At 45.7% G+C, this 18435-nt stretch overlaps 1 protein-coding gene and 1 long non-coding RNA gene across 10 annotated transcripts in view; one reads left to right on the top strand and one right to left on the bottom strand.

Annotated features, from left to right (window-relative positions):
- LOC147002625 (uncharacterized) overlaps nt 1-8107 on the top strand; it is a 91700-nt gene extending 83593 nt beyond the window's left edge. For all 6 annotated transcript variants that reach the window (XR_015048406.1, XR_015048405.1, XR_015048401.1 and 3 more), the window contains 3 exons: nt 6244-6375; nt 6992-7194; nt 8005-8107. This is a non-coding gene — a long non-coding RNA (uncharacterized LOC147002625). The remainder of the gene's footprint in view (nt 1-6243; nt 6376-6991; nt 7195-8004) is intronic.
- The window catches only part of Traf3ip2 (TRAF3 interacting protein 2), a 39630-nt gene that overhangs the window by 6869 nt on the left and 14326 nt on the right, over nt 1-18435 (bottom strand). For 2 of the 4 annotated variants that reach the window (XM_021174989.3, XM_029482553.2), the window contains exons 3-7: nt 11953-12142; nt 7361-7539; nt 5393-5481; nt 1282-1350; nt 79-195 (exon numbers count right to left, since the gene is read on the bottom strand). In XM_021174989.3, the coding sequence (XP_021030648.1) occupies nt 79-195; nt 1282-1350; nt 5393-5481; nt 7361-7539; nt 11953-12142 (644 nt within the window). Of the gene's footprint in view, nt 1-78; nt 196-468; nt 702-1281; nt 1351-5392; nt 5482-7360; nt 7540-11952; nt 12143-18435 lie in introns of those variants that run through there. The other 2 variants (XM_085842782.1, XM_029482554.2) reach the window with 2 other exon arrangements.

The raw sequence follows: 18435 nt of genomic DNA, 5'->3' as shown, positions 1-18435 counted from the left end.
CTTTGAATGAAAAAACAGCTCCCCTAGAGAGGGTGCCTGCCCCAGAGGAAGAGCCAGGCGCTGTGGTCCCTCACTCACCATCCGATGAATGTATTTAGTATGTAAGCCGTGCTCGTCCTCGTCCAGCTGCGACTCAGCGCCTTCCACATCCTGTTTGTATTTGGGGCTGATTGCTACGATTATCATCACTGTCTTCTGTAATGAGAAGGAGGAAAGCATGTTTATGGAAGCAGGAAGTATGGTTCGCTTGGTGAAGGCCAGCTGGAAACTGGCCAGCAGGACCATACGTGGCCCCTGACCTGCTGGCCAGTACACAACCAGTCCCTCTGTGAAAGTAAAAGGCATCAGCCCCACCCTCCCCCCACAGGCCTGCTGTCACCTCTACCCCTCCCCACTGCCTCTGCGCCCAGCACCCTACAAACATGCAGAACAAACGGTTCTGAGAGGAATTCTCCCGCTGTCCACAACCTTCTCTAATAAACATCTGATGAAATCTGAAATCACTGACTCTGCATGGAGGCAGAAAGACATCACCACTGCACGAAAAAGCGCCCTTCTTCCCTGCAGCCTGATGTGAGCTGTCAGTCACCATGCACCTCCACTGCCCTGCTTCTCCTGTGCACATTAGCACAGTCAGTAAGAGCAGACCCTTCAACACAAAGCAAACACCGGGCTGCAGACAAAAGGAAGGCAGCAAAACCCAGCCTGCTGAGACTCCCACCCCGCCCACTCCTGCCCAAAGAAGTACCCAGACACAGACATGCTGGCAGCAATCAATTTCTATCTTGTTAAAGCACAGAGTGTCCCAGTGGCTAGTATAGATTCTGTCTGTGGAAAACGAATCACAGGCCTGCAAGTGGGTGCCCTGGGGTAGCATGCTGCTTAGCTTTCATAGCTGCCCAGAAATCTCTCAAGCCCAGTCCTACAAAATGCTTGGAATGGCCTCCAATTCAGCTGGGTTCTGCTGCACCCTCCCCCCCCCCACACACACACCCCCGCTATCATTTCCTCCTTTCCTATTCTGCTCTAGAAATTGTTTGTGCTGATTGTTATCAACCACCTGTGTCTGGTTTGACCGTTATTTCCTGCCTCTGCATGTCCAGGAGGGTGACCCCATCCTTCCTTTCCAAGTCTTTGCATAGCTTCCAACAAGAGAGGCTTTGTCCAGGCTTCCTCAGCCTCAGACTTGGGGAGAGTATCAGTGTTTCTACTATGAAATATCTTCACAAGCTAATTGTTTTCTCACCAGCACACATCCTCAGAGTTTTGGAACATACTTACATCTCGAAGATAGCGCTCCATCCATTTAATGATATCAATACCCCGGATTCTATCCTCAAATATGTCAATCTACAAGAAAAGGATGCACAAGAGGGCTCTTAATGAGAGCTTTCTCCGAGTGCAGACCTCAAGAAAACACAAGATGCTACATACGTGTGCAACCCTAACACTAGTGCTCTGAATAAGGAGGAACACATGAGTCTAAACAAAGAAACAAGAGGTTCGTGAAATATGCCCACTTCAATGTTCATAGATATTTAAGTATATAATATCCATAGTTAGAATATAGTGTTTCATTTCAAAGTGTGTTTGCAGCTACACGGTAATTACATGTTCAGAAATCTAAAAGACACAGTATATCACAAAGTTAAAAATAGTACAGTTGTGTATTTCCAACTTGAAACATTTAAAGGCAGATTCTGTAACTTTAGTGAATATATGGTGTACAAATGCTGAGATACAACTGTGGTGTTGGGTCATGATGATAGGATTATGTCCAGCTTCAATTATACATCTCTACAGGACTGTATGAAAGCTGGGCGAAATCCAAGGAATCATCACAAAAACAATCTCTGAGCTGGTAGAGAGGGGTTAAGGATGAAAGTCAAGAACTCTGGGGCTCTGATAAGGCTCAGAGTAGTCTTCTCTCCTGGAAGTGTGTGTGTGTGTGTGTGTGTGTGTGTGTGTGCCTGTGTGTATGTGTGTGTGCCTGTGTGTGCCTGTGTGTGTGTGTGCCTGTGTGTGGTGTATGTATCTGTGTGTGCATGTATGTGTCTCTGTGTGTTTGCATGTGTGTAGTGTGTGTACATGTGTGTGGTATTTGTATCTGTGTGTGTGTGTGTGTGTGTGTGTATGTGTGATGTATATAAGGCACTCCTGGCCCTGATATAGCTGTCTCTTGTGAGACTATGCCGGGGCCTAGCAAACACAGAAGTGGATGCTCACAGTCAGCTAGTGGATGGATCACAGGGCCCCCAATGGAGGAGCTAGAGAAAGTACTCAAGGAGCTAAAGGGATCTGCAACCCTATAGGTGGAACAACATTATGAACTAACCAGTACCCCGGAGCTCTTGTCTCTAGCTGCATATGTATCAAAAGATGGCCTAGTCGGCCATCACTGGAAAGAGAGGCCCATTGGACTTGCAAACTTTATATGCCTCAGTACAGGTGAACTCCAGGGCCAAAAAAATGGGAATGGGTGGGTAGGGGAGTGGGGGAGGGGTATGGGGGACTTTTGGGATAGCACTGGAAATGTAAATGAAGAAAATACCTAATTAAAAAAAAAGGCACTCCTGGTTGGAAGCAGGAATATACTGTGTACTAGAGCAGATGAGTTCAGAAGGTCTCTGGAGAAGGGTTATTTGACTAGACTTACTGTACACATATTAATCACCCTAGTGTTACCCTGCTGTTCTGAATGGACCAAACCAAGTCTCAAGTCTTCATCAAGCATCCTGAACCAGCTACTATCTTTTCCCCACATTAGTTCCCTGTAGCACAGCATAAGCCCTTCTGCAGTGTAAGTCACACTGACCATCCCCCCACCCCCTAACTCTCACACATTATGGCCATAGTAGCCAACAACCCATTACAGCATCTGTCATTTACTCAGTGTCTCACGTATGACCTCCTCATCCTCCCAACCAGCTCCTAAGCTCCCTCTAGGAGAGACTGTGATGAGGTGTGTGCTGGCCCATCTGCCAGTCTGTGATGTGCAGTCAGGCATCGCCATTTCAGACCGAGGAGGAGAAGCTTGGGCTCCACTCAAGCTGTGCTGCTCTTCACCTTCATGACTGTGCTCATGAGAACTTAATGGCAATACAGAAGAGACAAACGTCATAGTGCCGTACACGATGTGAACACACCATCGGTGGTCATTATTCCTCAGCATGGACCTTGTTCCCATGCTCCAGAGACAGACGTTCTGGGAGGTGTCTGCTTCTCTACATTTCCATCAGAAATCTAGACTTGTCTATGACAAGTTTTCCACACTGCTGGTGTTATGAGCTAAATTGTGTCCCTCAAATGCATGTTAGCTGGAAGTGGTGGCTTACACTTGTAATCTCCCTACTTGGGAGGCTGACGTAGGGGGATTGTCAATTTGGCCAAGAAAGGGAGATCCTGTCTCAAAAAATAAGATAAAAATTAATTTATTGAAACTCTGCCATTACCTCATAATGTAACTGGATGTGGGATAGGGCTTCTCAGATGATAATTTGGGTAAAATGAGGTGCTGGTGAGCCCCAATCCAATAGGATTGGTGTTCATTGGAAGAAGAGAGAATCAGTATACAGCTCTATGCATACACGGGGGAGGGACCATGAAGACACAGAGAGAATAGCCATCTCCAGCCAAGGAGAGAGGGTCCAAGATGAAACCAACTCTGTTCCCCATGTTCTAGGCCCAGCAGCCTCATGGCTGCTTTCAGGCACCATCCCCCATCTCTAGTAACTGTGTCCTGCTGGTGGCAGGACATGGCACTCTTCCTAAGGGTTTCCTAAGACCTACCCAAACCGGTATGCTGCGGTGGCTGCTCTTGTTGTTGATGCTCTTGTTGTTGTTGTTGTTTTAATTAAATTCTCCTTAAATGACTCTTTGCTCCATTTCACAAAGAGGATCCAAATGTGTCAAGTATAACACATAGCTGCTCACAGACACAGGCTTCTACAGGATAAGAGTTAAGGGTACATTTAAATCCCCCCTGAATTGCCTTGATTAGAGGCTTTTAAAGGTTAAAACTGGCTCTTCTCCAGGGCAGTCAGAATCCGTATGTTTATATTTGAAGAAGGAAAAAGTGAGCTCTTGTATGCTGCCTCACGGCTCACGGCTCACGGCTCAGCTTTTATGTCACAGTTGCCCTAGCACTGTCTTATTCTGGAAATGAGAAAGTGAAACATTATTCTAGAGAGTTGTGAAGTTGGATTACATAAATTGAAGGCATATCTTTAAAATTTTAGGTACTTTCATTTTTTAATGAATTACAGGGGAAAAAACCCCTTCAAATAAAAACGACTAACAGCCAGGCAGTGGTAGCACACACCTTTAGTCCCAGCACTTTGGGGGCAGAGTCAGGCAGATCTCTGTGAGTTTGAGACCAGCCTGGGCTACAGAGTGAATTCTAGGACAGCCAGGGCTACATAGAGAAACCCTGTCTTGAAAAACGAACCAACCAAAACAAAATCCAAAACTGTTGAACAACACTAAGCAACCTCTTTATCCTCCAGCACCCCCACTTTACTGGTTTTTACTCCTCTCTGGAATCTACTGCTGCTGCGTGCCTAGGAGAGGCTTCTAGGAAGGAAGGAAGGAAGGAAGGAAGGAAGGAAGGAAGGAAGGAAGGAAGGAAGGCAGGCAGGCAGGAAGCAAGCAAGCTCTATGATTGAGGAAAGCCAGTCCTCTGAGTAACAACCTGCGGCATTTTGTTTATCCTAAGGAAGAATGTACACAGCTTTAAGTTGTGCTGTCTCGGGTTAGCAGGGAGACAGAAAGATTCTGTGCTTGAGGGTTTTGGACCAAGATTACAGTGGACTGTAGGGAGTGAATTAGCCCAAGCCATGTTTTCCCTGAACAGACTCTTCACTCCTGAAAGAAGGTGTAGAAAGGCAGCCCTGTACAGTGGGATACTCAGGTTTCTAACTCAAACCTCATAATCCAGTACAGAACAGAGGGGTCTGCTTTGGTACAGCTACCTTGGTGACTTTGCAGCCTCCTGTACCAAGGAGGAACTTTGGTGGCTAATGGCTGAAAGGGAGAGGGTAGAGAGTGCAGGAAAAGCAAGGCCTTTCCTTTAGCTAGGGCCAGCAGGACCCACGGCGGGAATTACCACTATTATAGATTCGGGGAGGAAAAATGTTGGAGACTTTGGGTAGTTTACACTGTGGTGGAATACTTGTCTAGTATGAATAAGGCCCTGGCCTTGACTCTCAGCATCAAAGAAATAAATAGATACCTAGAAAACAATTATCTAAACTCCTAAGCATTTAGTTCATAATCACATAAATAATGAAACTGTTTAAAACAACAGCTATTCATGCTTTTTCATTATCGTTGTTGTTGTTGCTATCGTGTCCGACTGAATTGTGGAGCTTTTCTCTTTGAATCAAGTACTTACCGCAGTTTGGAAGCCGTTCACCAACAGAAAGTTCACAAATTTCACCACCTCCATGGCTGTGTCCATAGAATAAGTGATAAAGACTTTCCCTAAGAGAAAATTTTCACAGTTGTTGAAAGTAATCGAATTATTCTTTTCTACACAGCCAGTCTACGTAGTATGCATTGCCTGTTGTGCTGGAGGGTGGTCCAAGGGATTATGCTTGTAGTAGTGTGGGTTGCTGTCCTCTGTGAGACCGGCTGGGAGCTGTCCAAGAAAGTATATGCTGTCCAGAGTGAACAGAAGACAGAAGGGGCAGGAGAGTAAGGGCAGGCTCAGACAAGCCTTAGCGGGTCTTTGGAACACCACAGATGTTACCACCCACAGCCCAAGTGGCCTTCAGCTCAAGCCACTGCCTTGTTTCTTAGAGACACTTGGCCCTGTGCCCAAGGAAAATACTCTCCCAGCAGGCTAAGAAGCTAGGCTTGCTAAGGGGCCACCCAGCAGTGCCTGCTTTTGATCTCTTGATGCTCTCTGCTGCCCTGAACTCTCGCCTGACAAGACCAAGTAGGGGGTGGGAGAGGACGTGTTTGCTTGCCCTGCCCCCTTCGGCTCATTTTGGAGAGAGGTCAGGAAGCAGGAGTAGTCTGATGCCCAGATCAGAGACGTGAGTGCAGCTTCAGTGGTTTAAGGGGGACACAGTGCCTCAGGACAGTTCAGTGTTGCAGGCGGCCTCTTCCCTCACAAGCCAGCAAGGAGCCATGGACAGAACTGTTCACCGCTGTTTCCTCAGATTAAATAAAGTATTGGAGAAATTTCTTCACTAGCAGTTTGCTGTGGTTGATGAATAATCTCTATATGTTGCCTTTTAGTGTGGAATGCATCAGTTAAAATCTCAAGAAACCCCGAGGCAGAGGATTAAGAGATGCTGAAGAGAAGATGAGCCTGTATGCATTTATCTGTGCTTAGCCTGCTCCGAATGGGAACACAGCTCTCAAATGAAGGTGGTGTGTGGTGTGTGATGGTGGAAGTAACCAGCAACCAGGCGAATAGGCAGGGTGTGGCCCTTTTCCACCTCCATGTATAATAATTGCAGGACTCCCCTCCCAGATAAGATGACAGAATATTGGGACCGTATGCCATGTAAGCCCATGTCTGTCCACTCAGATATTTTGTTTAATTGAAGTATATATGATTTTAAAGTGCCTCAGAAACAGAATTTTTGCATGAAAACCATAGTCATCATGGTCATAGAAGTCTTCCAGAGCTGGAAGTGACTTCAAGTAGAGATTCAACAAAAGCAATTAGCAAAGCAAAGGGCTTAAGCTTGGTTCTGAGTGTCCCAGTTCTGGAAAGAGCGAGCCTCTCTAGCAGATAATAATTCATAAGTAGTGACTGATTGCTTAAGATTTCTGGAACTAAGAATCCTAGCTGGCCTCACTCTCAGAACATTCTGGTGATATTTCAGCATGTCTGGTTCTAGCAGCAAAATGTGGGGAACGAATCACTGCCTGACAATGAATGGAGTATTTCTTTAAATAAAGCTAAATTTCTTGAGTTTGCATCGGGGTGTGAAGCAGTATGGGCGATATGAGACAGTTTTTGTTTTTGTTTTTTCAGACAAGACTGCTCACTCCTGCAGACAATGACCTTGTTCTTGAGAGCTGCTGCTAATTTACAGTGAGGCACTAGGTTTCTACCCAGTGCCACGTGAGCAACCAATCCATCTGCCTAGGGGCACGGCACTGACGAGCAGCATCATTTAGAAGGAAAGAAGTATGGGCGGCGTTTGTTGTTTCCTGTGTGTTAAGGAAAATCCAGTGGTAAGCAGTTTGGGAGCATTGCTTCTGAGTTTAGGGTCACTGCGAAAGGGGAAAGGTGAATTGTACTATCTACATAAAAATATAGCTGAGATTCTGGATGGGTGACTAAGCCAAACCCTCTGAGCAGGAAACCCAACAAGAAGAAGCCGAGATGCAAACAACTCACGTAATTCTTCTGGCAAATTGCTGGTTTTTAGAGTTCCTCGGGCTAAGGGGTTGCTAGGGGGTCTAGGCACGGCAGCTAAGGATGGAGCCTGGGGACCATGTGGTCTCAGCTCTGCAGGAAGGTCCAAGGACTCCTCAGGGGCTTCCACTCCATTAGATGGTAGGCGGTAGAGCTGGTCCCTGCAAGGGAGTATGTTTACAGCAAATTTTTATCTTCATCACAAAGGCAGTTTGGGGAGACAGAAAAACTTTACAAACTGTGGGACCATTCCAATGCATGATCTCCCCTCTGCCTCAACTTCTTATCTGACACAGATGGAGGGGTGGGGCATGGAGTTTCCTTTGTAAAAAAAACCAAGCCAGCTGGTTCCCATATGTGAGGACCTGTGCTAGGGGTCAAAAGAGGGACGAGGGATTTGATTTCTTTATTCAAGGTCTGTCTAATTGGGAAAATAAATCCCATGTACAGGTCAGACAAGGTCACCAGCAAAACAAAATAGCGTGATGGGTGACATAGAAAGCTAATAGTAAAGGCTGCAGATAAAAAGACACAGCTTTTAGCTCGGGAGGGATAACATTTGATTGTGTTTCAAAAGTTTTTTGTTTCTTTCTCTTTTTTTTTTTTTTTTTTTTTTTGCCATGTAGGTTTAAAAGCATTTCTCTTGGTAACAAGGATGGCTCAAGAAAGGGGTGCATGAATCTCGCTGAGAAGGGGAATCAGAACAGACATCTCAAGTAGATGGGGAAAGGGAACTGGACAGGGGTGGGGACAGGAACAGGAGGGATCTGGTGGGAGGACAGAGGGAGAGAGTCCTGAAGAGACAACTTGAAGAGCATGGGAGCCCATCGCTGGGATGCACTAGGGCAATAGAAACTCCCAGGAATAAGTGAGGGTGACCCTAGCTACAACTCCTAGCAACGGGGGATATGGGGCCTGAACAGGCCCTCTCCCGTAACCAGGCAACACTTCCAGTGGAGGAGTTGGGACACCAGCCCAGCCACAAAACCTTCAAGGTACAATTTGTCCTGCCTACAAGATGTGCTGGGGTAAAGGTGGCACAGAAATTGTGGGAGTGGCCAACCAATGACTGGTCCAGATTGAGACCCATGCCATGAGAGGGAATCCTACCTCTGACATTGCCCCGAAGGCCAGGAACCATACCCCACCCCCACCCCCCGAAACCTATATTAGAACCAAACAGCAATGGCAAAAAAAAAAAAGTCAAAGAAATTATTCCTAATCATATTCTGTTATGCTCATAGATTGGTGTCTAGCTCAATTATCATCAGAGAGGCTTCACCTAACAACTGATGCAAACAGATTCAGAGACCCACACCCAAACATTAGGTGGAGTTTGGGTAATCCAAGGAAGAGGGGGAGGAAGGCTTGTAGGGGCCAGAGGGGTCAAGGACACCACAACCCCACCCTCCACACACACACACACACACACACACACATCAAGTAACCTGGGCCCATAGGGGCTCACAGAAATTGAACCACCAACCAGGGAGCCTAATTGGGACTCACCTAGGCCCTTCACACATATGTAACAGTTGTGTAGCTTGATCTTCTTGTGGGATTCCTGACAGTGGGAGCAGGGACTGCTCCCTCAGACTCTGTTGCCTGCCTCTGGGACTTTCCTCCCTCCTTGGCTGACTTGTCTAACCTTAATAGAAGAGGCTGTATCTTTCTGCAACTTGACATGGCATGGCAGGTTGATTTCCACAGAGGCTGGCCCTCTTCTGAAGAGAATTGAGAGGAGTGGACTGGGGGCGTTGGGAAGAGCAACTGGTGTTGGGATGTAAAATTAATAAAATCAAAAATTTAAGAAAGTATTTCTTTTGTTACTCTGTAAGTGAAAAATCTGACTGGTGACATGGCATTTCTATTATGATGCCTGCTGGCATTCCTGTGTGTGTCATGCTGAGGGGAAGAAAAACTGCAGGCCCTCCTGTGTGAGTTCTAGAAAACAATAGAAACACAGCTATTGTTTCTGCCACCTCTCTGATTTCTACTGGCACACAGTCACAGGTGTATGTGTTTTGCAGAGAACCCAGCATCCCTGGATGTTAAGGACAGGGGTGGCATCTCTCATTTGCCATTGTAGCACTGGCCAGTCGAGAAGTCCCCGCCATCTGCATCAGTTGCAGTGGTGCTGGAAGAGGAGGCTCCATTCCCTGGAGCATTTTCTGACCTTCGATAGGCTCCAATTCTATAAGCGCCCGATCCCCTCTGCCTAAGACAGCTGCAGGTGACAAGTCAGATTGTGGAGCTACAGAGGTGAGTGCTGTCAAGGCTGATGTCTTGGGCTGCATCCCTGGGACCCACAGTGGAAGGAGAGACCCAGATCCTCACGTGCTCTGTCCTCTGTGCTGTGTGTGGCAGCAGGCGCACACACCCAGAGAGGAGTGAGTGAAGAATGAGAAGGCACTACGGCTGGAACGACGTCACTCCTGTAACATACTTCTCATATGGAAATTAAAACTAGACCTGTAATGTTTTGTTTCTTTTTAAAAATTGGAGGCAAATATGGAAATGTGTTAAAGTCAGGAGAGTGAGGCCATGGTAGTCATTTGTTTTATATTTTCAGTAGTTTCAAATTGTAAAATTTTAATGTTATGATATAAGTCTGTGAATATCTAACTTTAATAGGCTTTTACTTATTTACCCCAAAGTAATTTAAAAGTCTTAAGATCTTATGTAATATTAGAACTTAAAAAAAAAAAAAATCACAGTTGGGCGTGGTGGCGCACGCCTTTAATCCCAGCACTTGGGAGGCAGAGGTAGGCAGATTTCTGAGTTCAAGGCCAGCCTGGGCTACAGAGTGAGTTCTAGGACAGCCAGAGCTACACAGAGAAACCCCGTCTCGGAAAAAAAAAAAAAAATCACAAAACCTCAACTACATGAGAATGTTTAGGGAAGTTATTTATCTTATGTTTTCATAAATATTGAGCAAATGAGGCCTCTAAAACATACTTTCAGCTACTAGAGATTCATTTCCATGTTATTTATATTAAATCCTTTAATACACAAACTTGTTTTATTGTTACAAAAGATGATTACTGGTTTGATAAAGAAATGTTAAGGCCTTAATAATTAATACTGGCTAGTTTTATGTCAACTGGACACAAACTGGCATTACCTAAAAGTAGGGAACCTCAAGTAAGAAAATGCTTTCATTAGGTCTGACTGTAGGGCAGTTTCTTAATTAGTGATTGATGGGGAAGGCCCAGCCACTGTGGGTGGTGCCATCCCTAGGCTGGTGATCCTGGGTTCTATAAAAAAGCAGGCTGAGCAAGCCATGATGAACAAGCTGGTCAGCAACACCCCTCCATGGCCTCAGCATCAGCTCCTGCCTCCAGGTTCCTACACTGTTTGAGTTCCTGCCCTGATTCCTTTGAATGATACAGAAATGTAAGTCAAACAAACCCCTTCCTCCCCAGCTTGCTTCGGTTATGGTGTTTTATCGCAGCAGTAGTAATCATAACTAAAGCAATGATGTTCAAAACCTTTCACATATAAAGAGCATCATTCGATTAGTGGAAGGAAACTTCTGGTGTTAAAGTTCCCCTTCAGATTAGTGGTAGGAGAATCCGCTCCTTAGCTAAACATTCTTTGGTACACTAAAATATAACTCAGGGGTACCAGAACAGGCTTAAACTGGTGCTATAGAAACATCTGCTATGCAGTACCTTTCAACTCTCTTATAAATCTGTTTTTCAAAGAAAGGTTTATTTTAGGACTGGGTACGGTGACTCACATCGAATCCTAGCACTCAAGGTTAGAGGTAGTTGTAGGCAGATCTGAGTTCAAGGTCAGCCTGGTCTACAAAAAGAATTCCAAGACAGCCAGGGCTACACAGAGAAACCCTGTCTCCAACAAAACAAAGAAAACCACAAAAAGCAAAACAACAGAAAGTAAGTCCAAAGTTTGGCACAGTGGTACACTCTATTTGTGAGGGCGACTCAGGAGGATAATTACTTTGTAACCAGCAAGGGCAACACAGTGTGAGTTTGAAGGTAGGAAAAACTACATTGTTAGCTCCTGTACACAAATGAATTAACTCAGAAAAGGAAAGGGGAAGGGGAGCTTGCTTCTTTGTTGATCTGTCCCTCATCATTCACACCATCTTCCCTCCACCTCATAAACCTGCCGTGATCTATCTTCCCTGATGGTGGCAGAGCCAAGATGGGCCTTTGGAACTTTGAACTAATGAAATAAACTTTCATTAACTGCTCAGCTTCAAATAGCTTCTTATAGCAATGGGAAACAGACCAAAACAAACGGTTAGACAGCGTTTTGAAAACCAGCATTATTTTTCTGGAAGAGGCATAAGAGAGATCAGCTCATATGGATGGTCTTGTTACACAAGAAACTAACAAGAAGCCAAACGTTGAGGGCAAAAGGAGCGCCCTGCCAACCACTTCCTATTGTGCTCCAACCTGAACAGTCCATATTGGGCCTCTCACTGTGGCTGCACTGACCTGGGGGCGGGCCTACAGAGACCCTCCATGCTTCTTTGTTGCAGCCACATCCTTTTCATGGGAGGGGGTGGTGGGGTTGCGGGGGAGGGTGTCTTGCCATACCCATACCTTGGGAGCCTCTGGAAAGAGAAGTCTCTCTGTGCAGGCCTCTCTTCTTGGTCTTGGGGGCTGGAGTCATTCAGGATGACCTTCTGCACAGGGCGTGGGCCTCTTTCCCTTGCCCCAGGAAGGACCTGCCCAGGCAGAGCAGGCTGGAGGACTTGCTGGTAGGCTGCTGCTGGAGGGTAGCCATGGCCATCTGTGAACACAACAGGAGCAGAGGTGGACCCCAGCTCCTTCAAGCGAAAGACATGCAAGCTCGCTGAACAACTTTCTCCCAATAGCCACTGAGGGGACCAGAGAGTAGCCGCCTCCATAGTATTTGTCATATTTCTGTACTACTAACTACTTTTTAATATTCATGAAACTGATACACTTCTTTTCTATGTAAAAACATCTGTGAAATCACATGTTTGACATTCTAACTAGAAAAGTCAAAAAAAAATTTAAGTCATGTTCTAATAAAATACTTAGAATAATACAACCATGAAGAGCCTCTCTGGCACCACTGTTCCTAATATCCAGACCTTCGTGCCTAAGTATGATAGACTTAAGATTACATGTTGGGCTGGATGTGCTACATCCAGCAGATCTGGGAGCAGATCTCTGTGAGTTCAAGGCCAGCCTGATCTACATACTGGCACCCTGTCTTAAAAACAGTCAAACAACAACAAAATTACTGTGCTCCCCACAACTACTAAACACACACACACACATGAACACACACATAAACATAAAAATATCAATTAATTAAATTTAAAGAGCAACTATTAGAGTAAAGCCAAGCTGGCAGGAACCAACCCAATGTGAATATGTAACCTGGGAGAAAGTTGGTCCTAGGACGCCCCCAGAGCAACAGGGTTCCAAGAGAAGGCCAGCTTAGCTGACTAAGAGAGAGAAATAAAGAAAAATTCAGGGCTGGGACAGATGCCTCAGAAGTTAAGAGTACTTGCTGTTCTAGAGGATCTGAGTTTGGTTCCAGCACCCATGTCAGGAGGCACACTATGACCTGTAACGCCAGCTCCTGGGGACCCAGCACCCTCCTGTGGCCTTTGGCACATACTCACACAGACATAAAATGAAAAATTGAAAAAAAAAATGCAGAGGAGAGATGTGGGGGTGGGGGTGGGGCTATGAGGGCATTACACAGGCCAGAGGGGAAGCTGGGAAACCTGAGAGGTGCAGGCACATGGGCTGAGAGAAGCTCCTCGTGACCCACGCTGTCGCTTCTACTCAGCACAGAAGCATAATGAGCCAGGAAACATAATCACTAAGGCCATAGAAAGCATTTTTTGTTTAAAAAACTGTCACTGGTTTTAAATCCTCGCCTGACTTATAGTATTAGTTCTGTTTGCCTGCCAGTGTAACATATATGAGGGAGACACAGAGAAATAAACTGGCAAAGAACCTAGAAGTGGCACAGTTAGGATTCACCCTGCAGGGTCAGGAATAGGGAGAATGGCACTGTCCTGTGTTTGGTATGCATAAGAATACTTGCGTACTTTAAAGGCTTGTTCAGGGGAGTGGCAGCCTCCAGCACAGAAGAGCAAGCACCGATGTATGTGTACTAGTGTGTCTGTTTCCAGGTCCCCACTGTCTGGACCTGACTAGTGTGTCTGTTTCTAGGTCCCCACTGTCTGGACTCGGGTTGGTTGGGTGACCCTGGCAGTTTACTAGGGCTACTAGACTCTCAGGCCTGGCCAAATCCCCTGGAGCCATTTCATTGTGTGCCTTGACCCTTATATCAGCTGTATCCTTTCTACCATTTTTTTTTTCCTCTTGCAGAAAGTGACTGTGACCCTCCAACCTAGACTGTCTACTAGCTTTGACAATGACCCCTGTCCTGCTATTGGTAAGCCCTAACTATTGCCAACAGAATGTTTGAGGGAAGGAAGGAGAAGAAAGGGATTGCCCAGGCTTGTCCCAACACGGGGCTGATAAAGGCAACCAGGACTTGAGGGGGCCTCTAAGAATGGGGAGACAGAACCATGGAGATTTCTGTGGTCTAGGAGAAAGTTTGCCACTAAGGTTTTGCTTTGATGGCCTTCCTAGAGCAGGTCAGATAGATTCCAGGTCTAGATTGCCAGTGGGAGTTTGGGGCAGCCAGGCAGGTTGCTACCACTGCTCAGGCTAAAACGGAAAAACCATCCTGCAGTCACATCACTGACCAGAGCTCAGCTCTCCGTTAGGTTAGCCTGCTTGGATTGAGAAACAGCTCAAGCTGCAATTCTGCCAGGCTCTACTGCACTTAAGATCCAGCCTCTGTGACCAGGTCCCTCTCCATCGATCTTGTCTCCCACAACACTGCCACGGGCTTATCATGGCCCACCTTCATCTTGAATACCCCAAGCTGGTCACCACCTCTGGGATCTGAGCTTACCATCTTCACTACTCAGAAAGATCTTGCCCTAAATCTTCACAGATCAACTTCATGACCCCTATCACCTACCTGTTCTAGGAGACCCAGCCCTCACCACGTTAGCCTCTCCCTCCCTTGGTTTATTTCGCTTATCACGGGGTGGGTGGAGTTTTTGACATCATTCACCAAGCAAAGTGCAGCTACAGAGGCAGTGTTCAATGACTGAGCAGTTAGTAACACAGGCAGCTTATGCACAGAACAGGAGCCATTTTGGACTGTGCAGCCTGCTTGCTAAGTCTTGCTTTGCTGTACTGCCTGCTTCATGTCTGCTGTTCACTCTTTTAGAAATCAGTTTTGCCCTCCAGAAACGAGAAAGACAAGGTCAGAGAGGAGAAACTGGCAGGGCCCTGAAAGCTTTTCCAAGGGAGATGCTGAAAGTGAAACTCAAGTGAAGTTTTCACTCTTTGGAGCCATTTTTTGCTCCCCGTATCCATTAATGAGTACCTAATAACATTTGATTCGCGTTAAAGGGACTCGAAAGCTCTAATCACAGGGTGTGCTCCCGTTCCAGAAGGCGGATGTTCGTGCTGTTAATCAAAAGCCTTTGAATCGAGGGCAGAGGATTTCGAGCAGATTACTTCCCCCGCACAACATGTTTTTGTCTCATAGCAACAAATCGTATCATTAAAATCGCTAAGCACGTGGGCTGTTTGATGAGCCGTAACTCATTTCTGAAATAGCCACCTGTGATAAGAAGTCACACCAGTGCGTATGAGCAGACGAAGTGGCCCACCTTGTTGCTTCTTGGGGTGTCAACAATATAATCCTCCATGCCATCCTCTTGTTTAAAACACAAAGTGACTATCAGAGGGTCATCCGAAATGAACCCGTTCCTTCTATGTGTGGAACCTGGGCCGTTTTGCCTGGACATTTGGCTAGTTGTTAAATTAGAAAGTCTGTTTATTAGGTAAATAACCATCTCTTCATTGCTTGAGTTTTATGTTGTTTTTCTTGTTTGTCTGTTTTATGTTTTCATTCACTGGGTCTATGTGCACAAGTGCATACACCTCTGCATGCTTGCAGGTCAGAAGACAACTTGTGAGGATTGGTCCTCTCTGCCCTGTGGGTCGCAGGAGTGCATCAGGGATCAGGCTTACTGACAGGCACCCTTACCCACTGAGCCAGATTGCCTGGCCTCACTGCGCAAACTATAATCCTCCTGTTCCACTAGCGTGGCCAGGCCTTTCTGGCTCCGTGCTGCACTGAGTACTGGTCTAGGTGCTCTCAGGACTGGAGAGTCGGAGCTTCCGTTTCCAAGAGAGAGTGGTTTAGTTCAGAATGGGATACAGATGCCTCCCCATGCTCTGCATCCTTCCTGCTCTGGGCTATCACTCTCTCTGCCCTCATGGCCTCTGTTCTTAGCACCATAGCAACATCAGTCTCTTTGATTCTTTGACCTTCTCGTTCCTTAGCTTTCAGCTCAACTGTCTGTCAAATGAGACCCTATCTGCCTGCGTGCCTATTAATAGCCTTTCCAACCCCTGGCATTTTCTTTATAGCATATATGCTTTTTTGTGTTATATGCATATTTTTATTTATTTTCTGTCTCCTCTGCTTGTGTGCTGTATTTGACATTAGGTAGTGCCCAGTACACAGCACTAAATAAACTGATAAATGAATGGGCATGTTTTATTTACAAGTTCATTTTCCTTCCTTCTTTCTTTCCCTGCTACACAATTAAAGATGGCTTTCAAAGACTTGATGTCACCAAGACTCTACCAATGATTACAGAGAGGTTTCTCCTTTCCCCAGAAGGTAGAGCCTTCTTTTCATTCATTCAACAAATATTTATAGAACCTCTACTCCCAGGCACATAGTGAGCAAAGATAAAAATGAGACAGTTCCCTTATGCAGTGCAAGATAAACAGAGACAGAGAGAAATCTGTGTGTCTGTAGGTGTCTGTTTTTCAACACAAACCCACACTAGTCAGTGTGTGAGAAGGCGAGGCATATAAATCAGGAGCCACCTACTTGAGAATTGCTGCTCAAAAATAGCTTCCCACCGGCTTGTCTCCTGAGCCTAAAATTCCATCAGGAGAGTTTTCTCTGTAGGAGATGGAAGGTGGGTGATGTGACAGACAAATGACTTGCTAGCGAGTAACTCCTCCGCTCCGAGGCGGTGGGTGCTGAGCACAACATGAAAACAGCCGATGGAAATCTTGCACCGTGCTAAATGAGCGCCCAGCACCGCCTGTTGTTTGTCAGTCTCGTGAGCCGCTTGGCTCCAGTACAAACAGTCTTCATGTCACTGGGCTCTGACCACTTGGAATTGTAAACCAAGCCTTAAATGAGGTTTTCTGTGTATCAGGAAAAACCGTCAGCATTTTTCTTCCTTATTAAGATGGTAGTAAAAGAGCTTATGAGGGAGGAAATAAAAATCTGATTTTCAAGTTGTCAAAAAACATCACGATGAAATGTGATCAGTTTAGCCAGGAAGCAAAATGGCCAACATAAACTGTTAGATGAACTCCCACAGCTGGAAGCAGCTGTGGCTCCAGCAAGGCAACGCCTTCCTCTGTCGTTTCTTCCATCTGGCGTAGTGTTCCCTGCTTTAATTGTAAATGCATTTTAGCATACAGTCTCACGAACTATCTCTGTGTGTGTGCATGTGTGTGTGCATACATGTGTGTGAGGTGTGTGTATATGTATGTGTGCCTGTGTCCATGGGAGCATGTACCTATCATGTTATCATATTCTGCCGCCTTAATAAAGGAAGCAAAAGTTGTATGAAACATAAGGGCTCAGGCTTCATCTGCTGACCTTCAGTGGAAGGAAAGGTTCTCAGACAACAAAGAACGACTTCTCCTGGAGCTTTAGTGAGGAAAACATTTCTTGTTTTCATCTGCTTTGGATTTTTTTTTTTTAACATGAAAAGGATGACCAGTAACGTTACTTTTGCTTTAACTTGCAAAGTGTGAAGAAACACCATTTACATGGTGATCATTATTTATTTATATGTTCATTAACAGGCAAGGAGGCACTGCTCTTCCAAAGCGCAGCAGCAGAACCCCGTGGCCCTGGTTCCCACTGCATAGCCTCTGTCAGGTGAACAGCTCTTCTGAAGTGCTTTTGTTGGCAATTAAGTGCAGTTATAGTTCTGACATGAAACTAAGCATTTGTATCCCTGTCCTGAATGTCTAAAATCCGTGCCAGCAAAGAGGGATCTGAAAGTGAAGGCTTCCTCCACAGGGCTGGGCTGCAGGATCCAAAGCTAAGAACTGCTCGTGCTGGGGCTTGCTGCTGCCAGCCTCTTTGCTAGAGCCTTTAGTGCATTATCTCATTTAGTCCTCACAGCAACCTCCTGGGAGTCCTTGATGCCCTGCTGGGCACTTCATTAATATTCCAGGGCCACAGTACCTAGCAGAAACCCCCACAAGCACTGGGCCACCCTGATCCCTCTGATTAGGACTCCCGGGAGCAAGGATCAAGGGTATGCAACGTGAGCTAAGGCAAGCTCAGGTTTTAGACATATTTGTTCCTTTCGACTTTTATTTGTTTTAATCATAGAAATAATGTTATAAAAAATTAACACATGTATATTAATATTACAAGGAAAAGTAAGTTCTTCCTTGTCCTTCCTAATTCCCGGCTTCCTCTCATGTTAGTACAATCCTTCAGGACTTTTAAAGGTGTATATAAACACAGGTAATTTCTTTTCTAATAAACACATAAGGGATCAACACTGTATCTTGTTCCCCCCGCCTTAATCTTCTTTATGTCAGAACATATACACTGTGTTTATGTCACACAATACGGAGCCAGTAGACCACTGTATAAATAAGCCATGGCATGCAGGTGCTCTTCAGCCTGTGTTGAGCTATGACTCCATGCATTCATTATAAATGGAAAATGTCAAGTCAACCCTACAGCACCGTTACCTCCGGAGCTGACCACCCTGTAATGGATGGGCTGTTTACCAGAGACCTGAAGCTGACCAGGCACTGTGGCTCTCTACAGCCTCTGTCCAGCCCATCATTCCACAGCATCCTCAAGTTAACTCTCAGATCAGAGATCATCGCTACTGCTCCTGCCCAGTATTAATTGGCAGTGGCTTGTTTACTTTCATACAATGT

Source organism: Mus caroli, unplaced genomic scaffold (assembly GCF_978045245.1).
Source record: "Mus caroli unplaced genomic scaffold, Mus_caroli_1 scaffold_9, whole genome shotgun sequence".
In the NCBI taxonomy this organism is placed as follows: Eukaryota; Metazoa; Chordata; class Mammalia; order Rodentia; family Muridae; genus Mus; species Mus caroli.
Note: the sequence above shows the minus strand (reverse complement) of the source record. Positions and strands in the feature narration are given on the sequence as shown.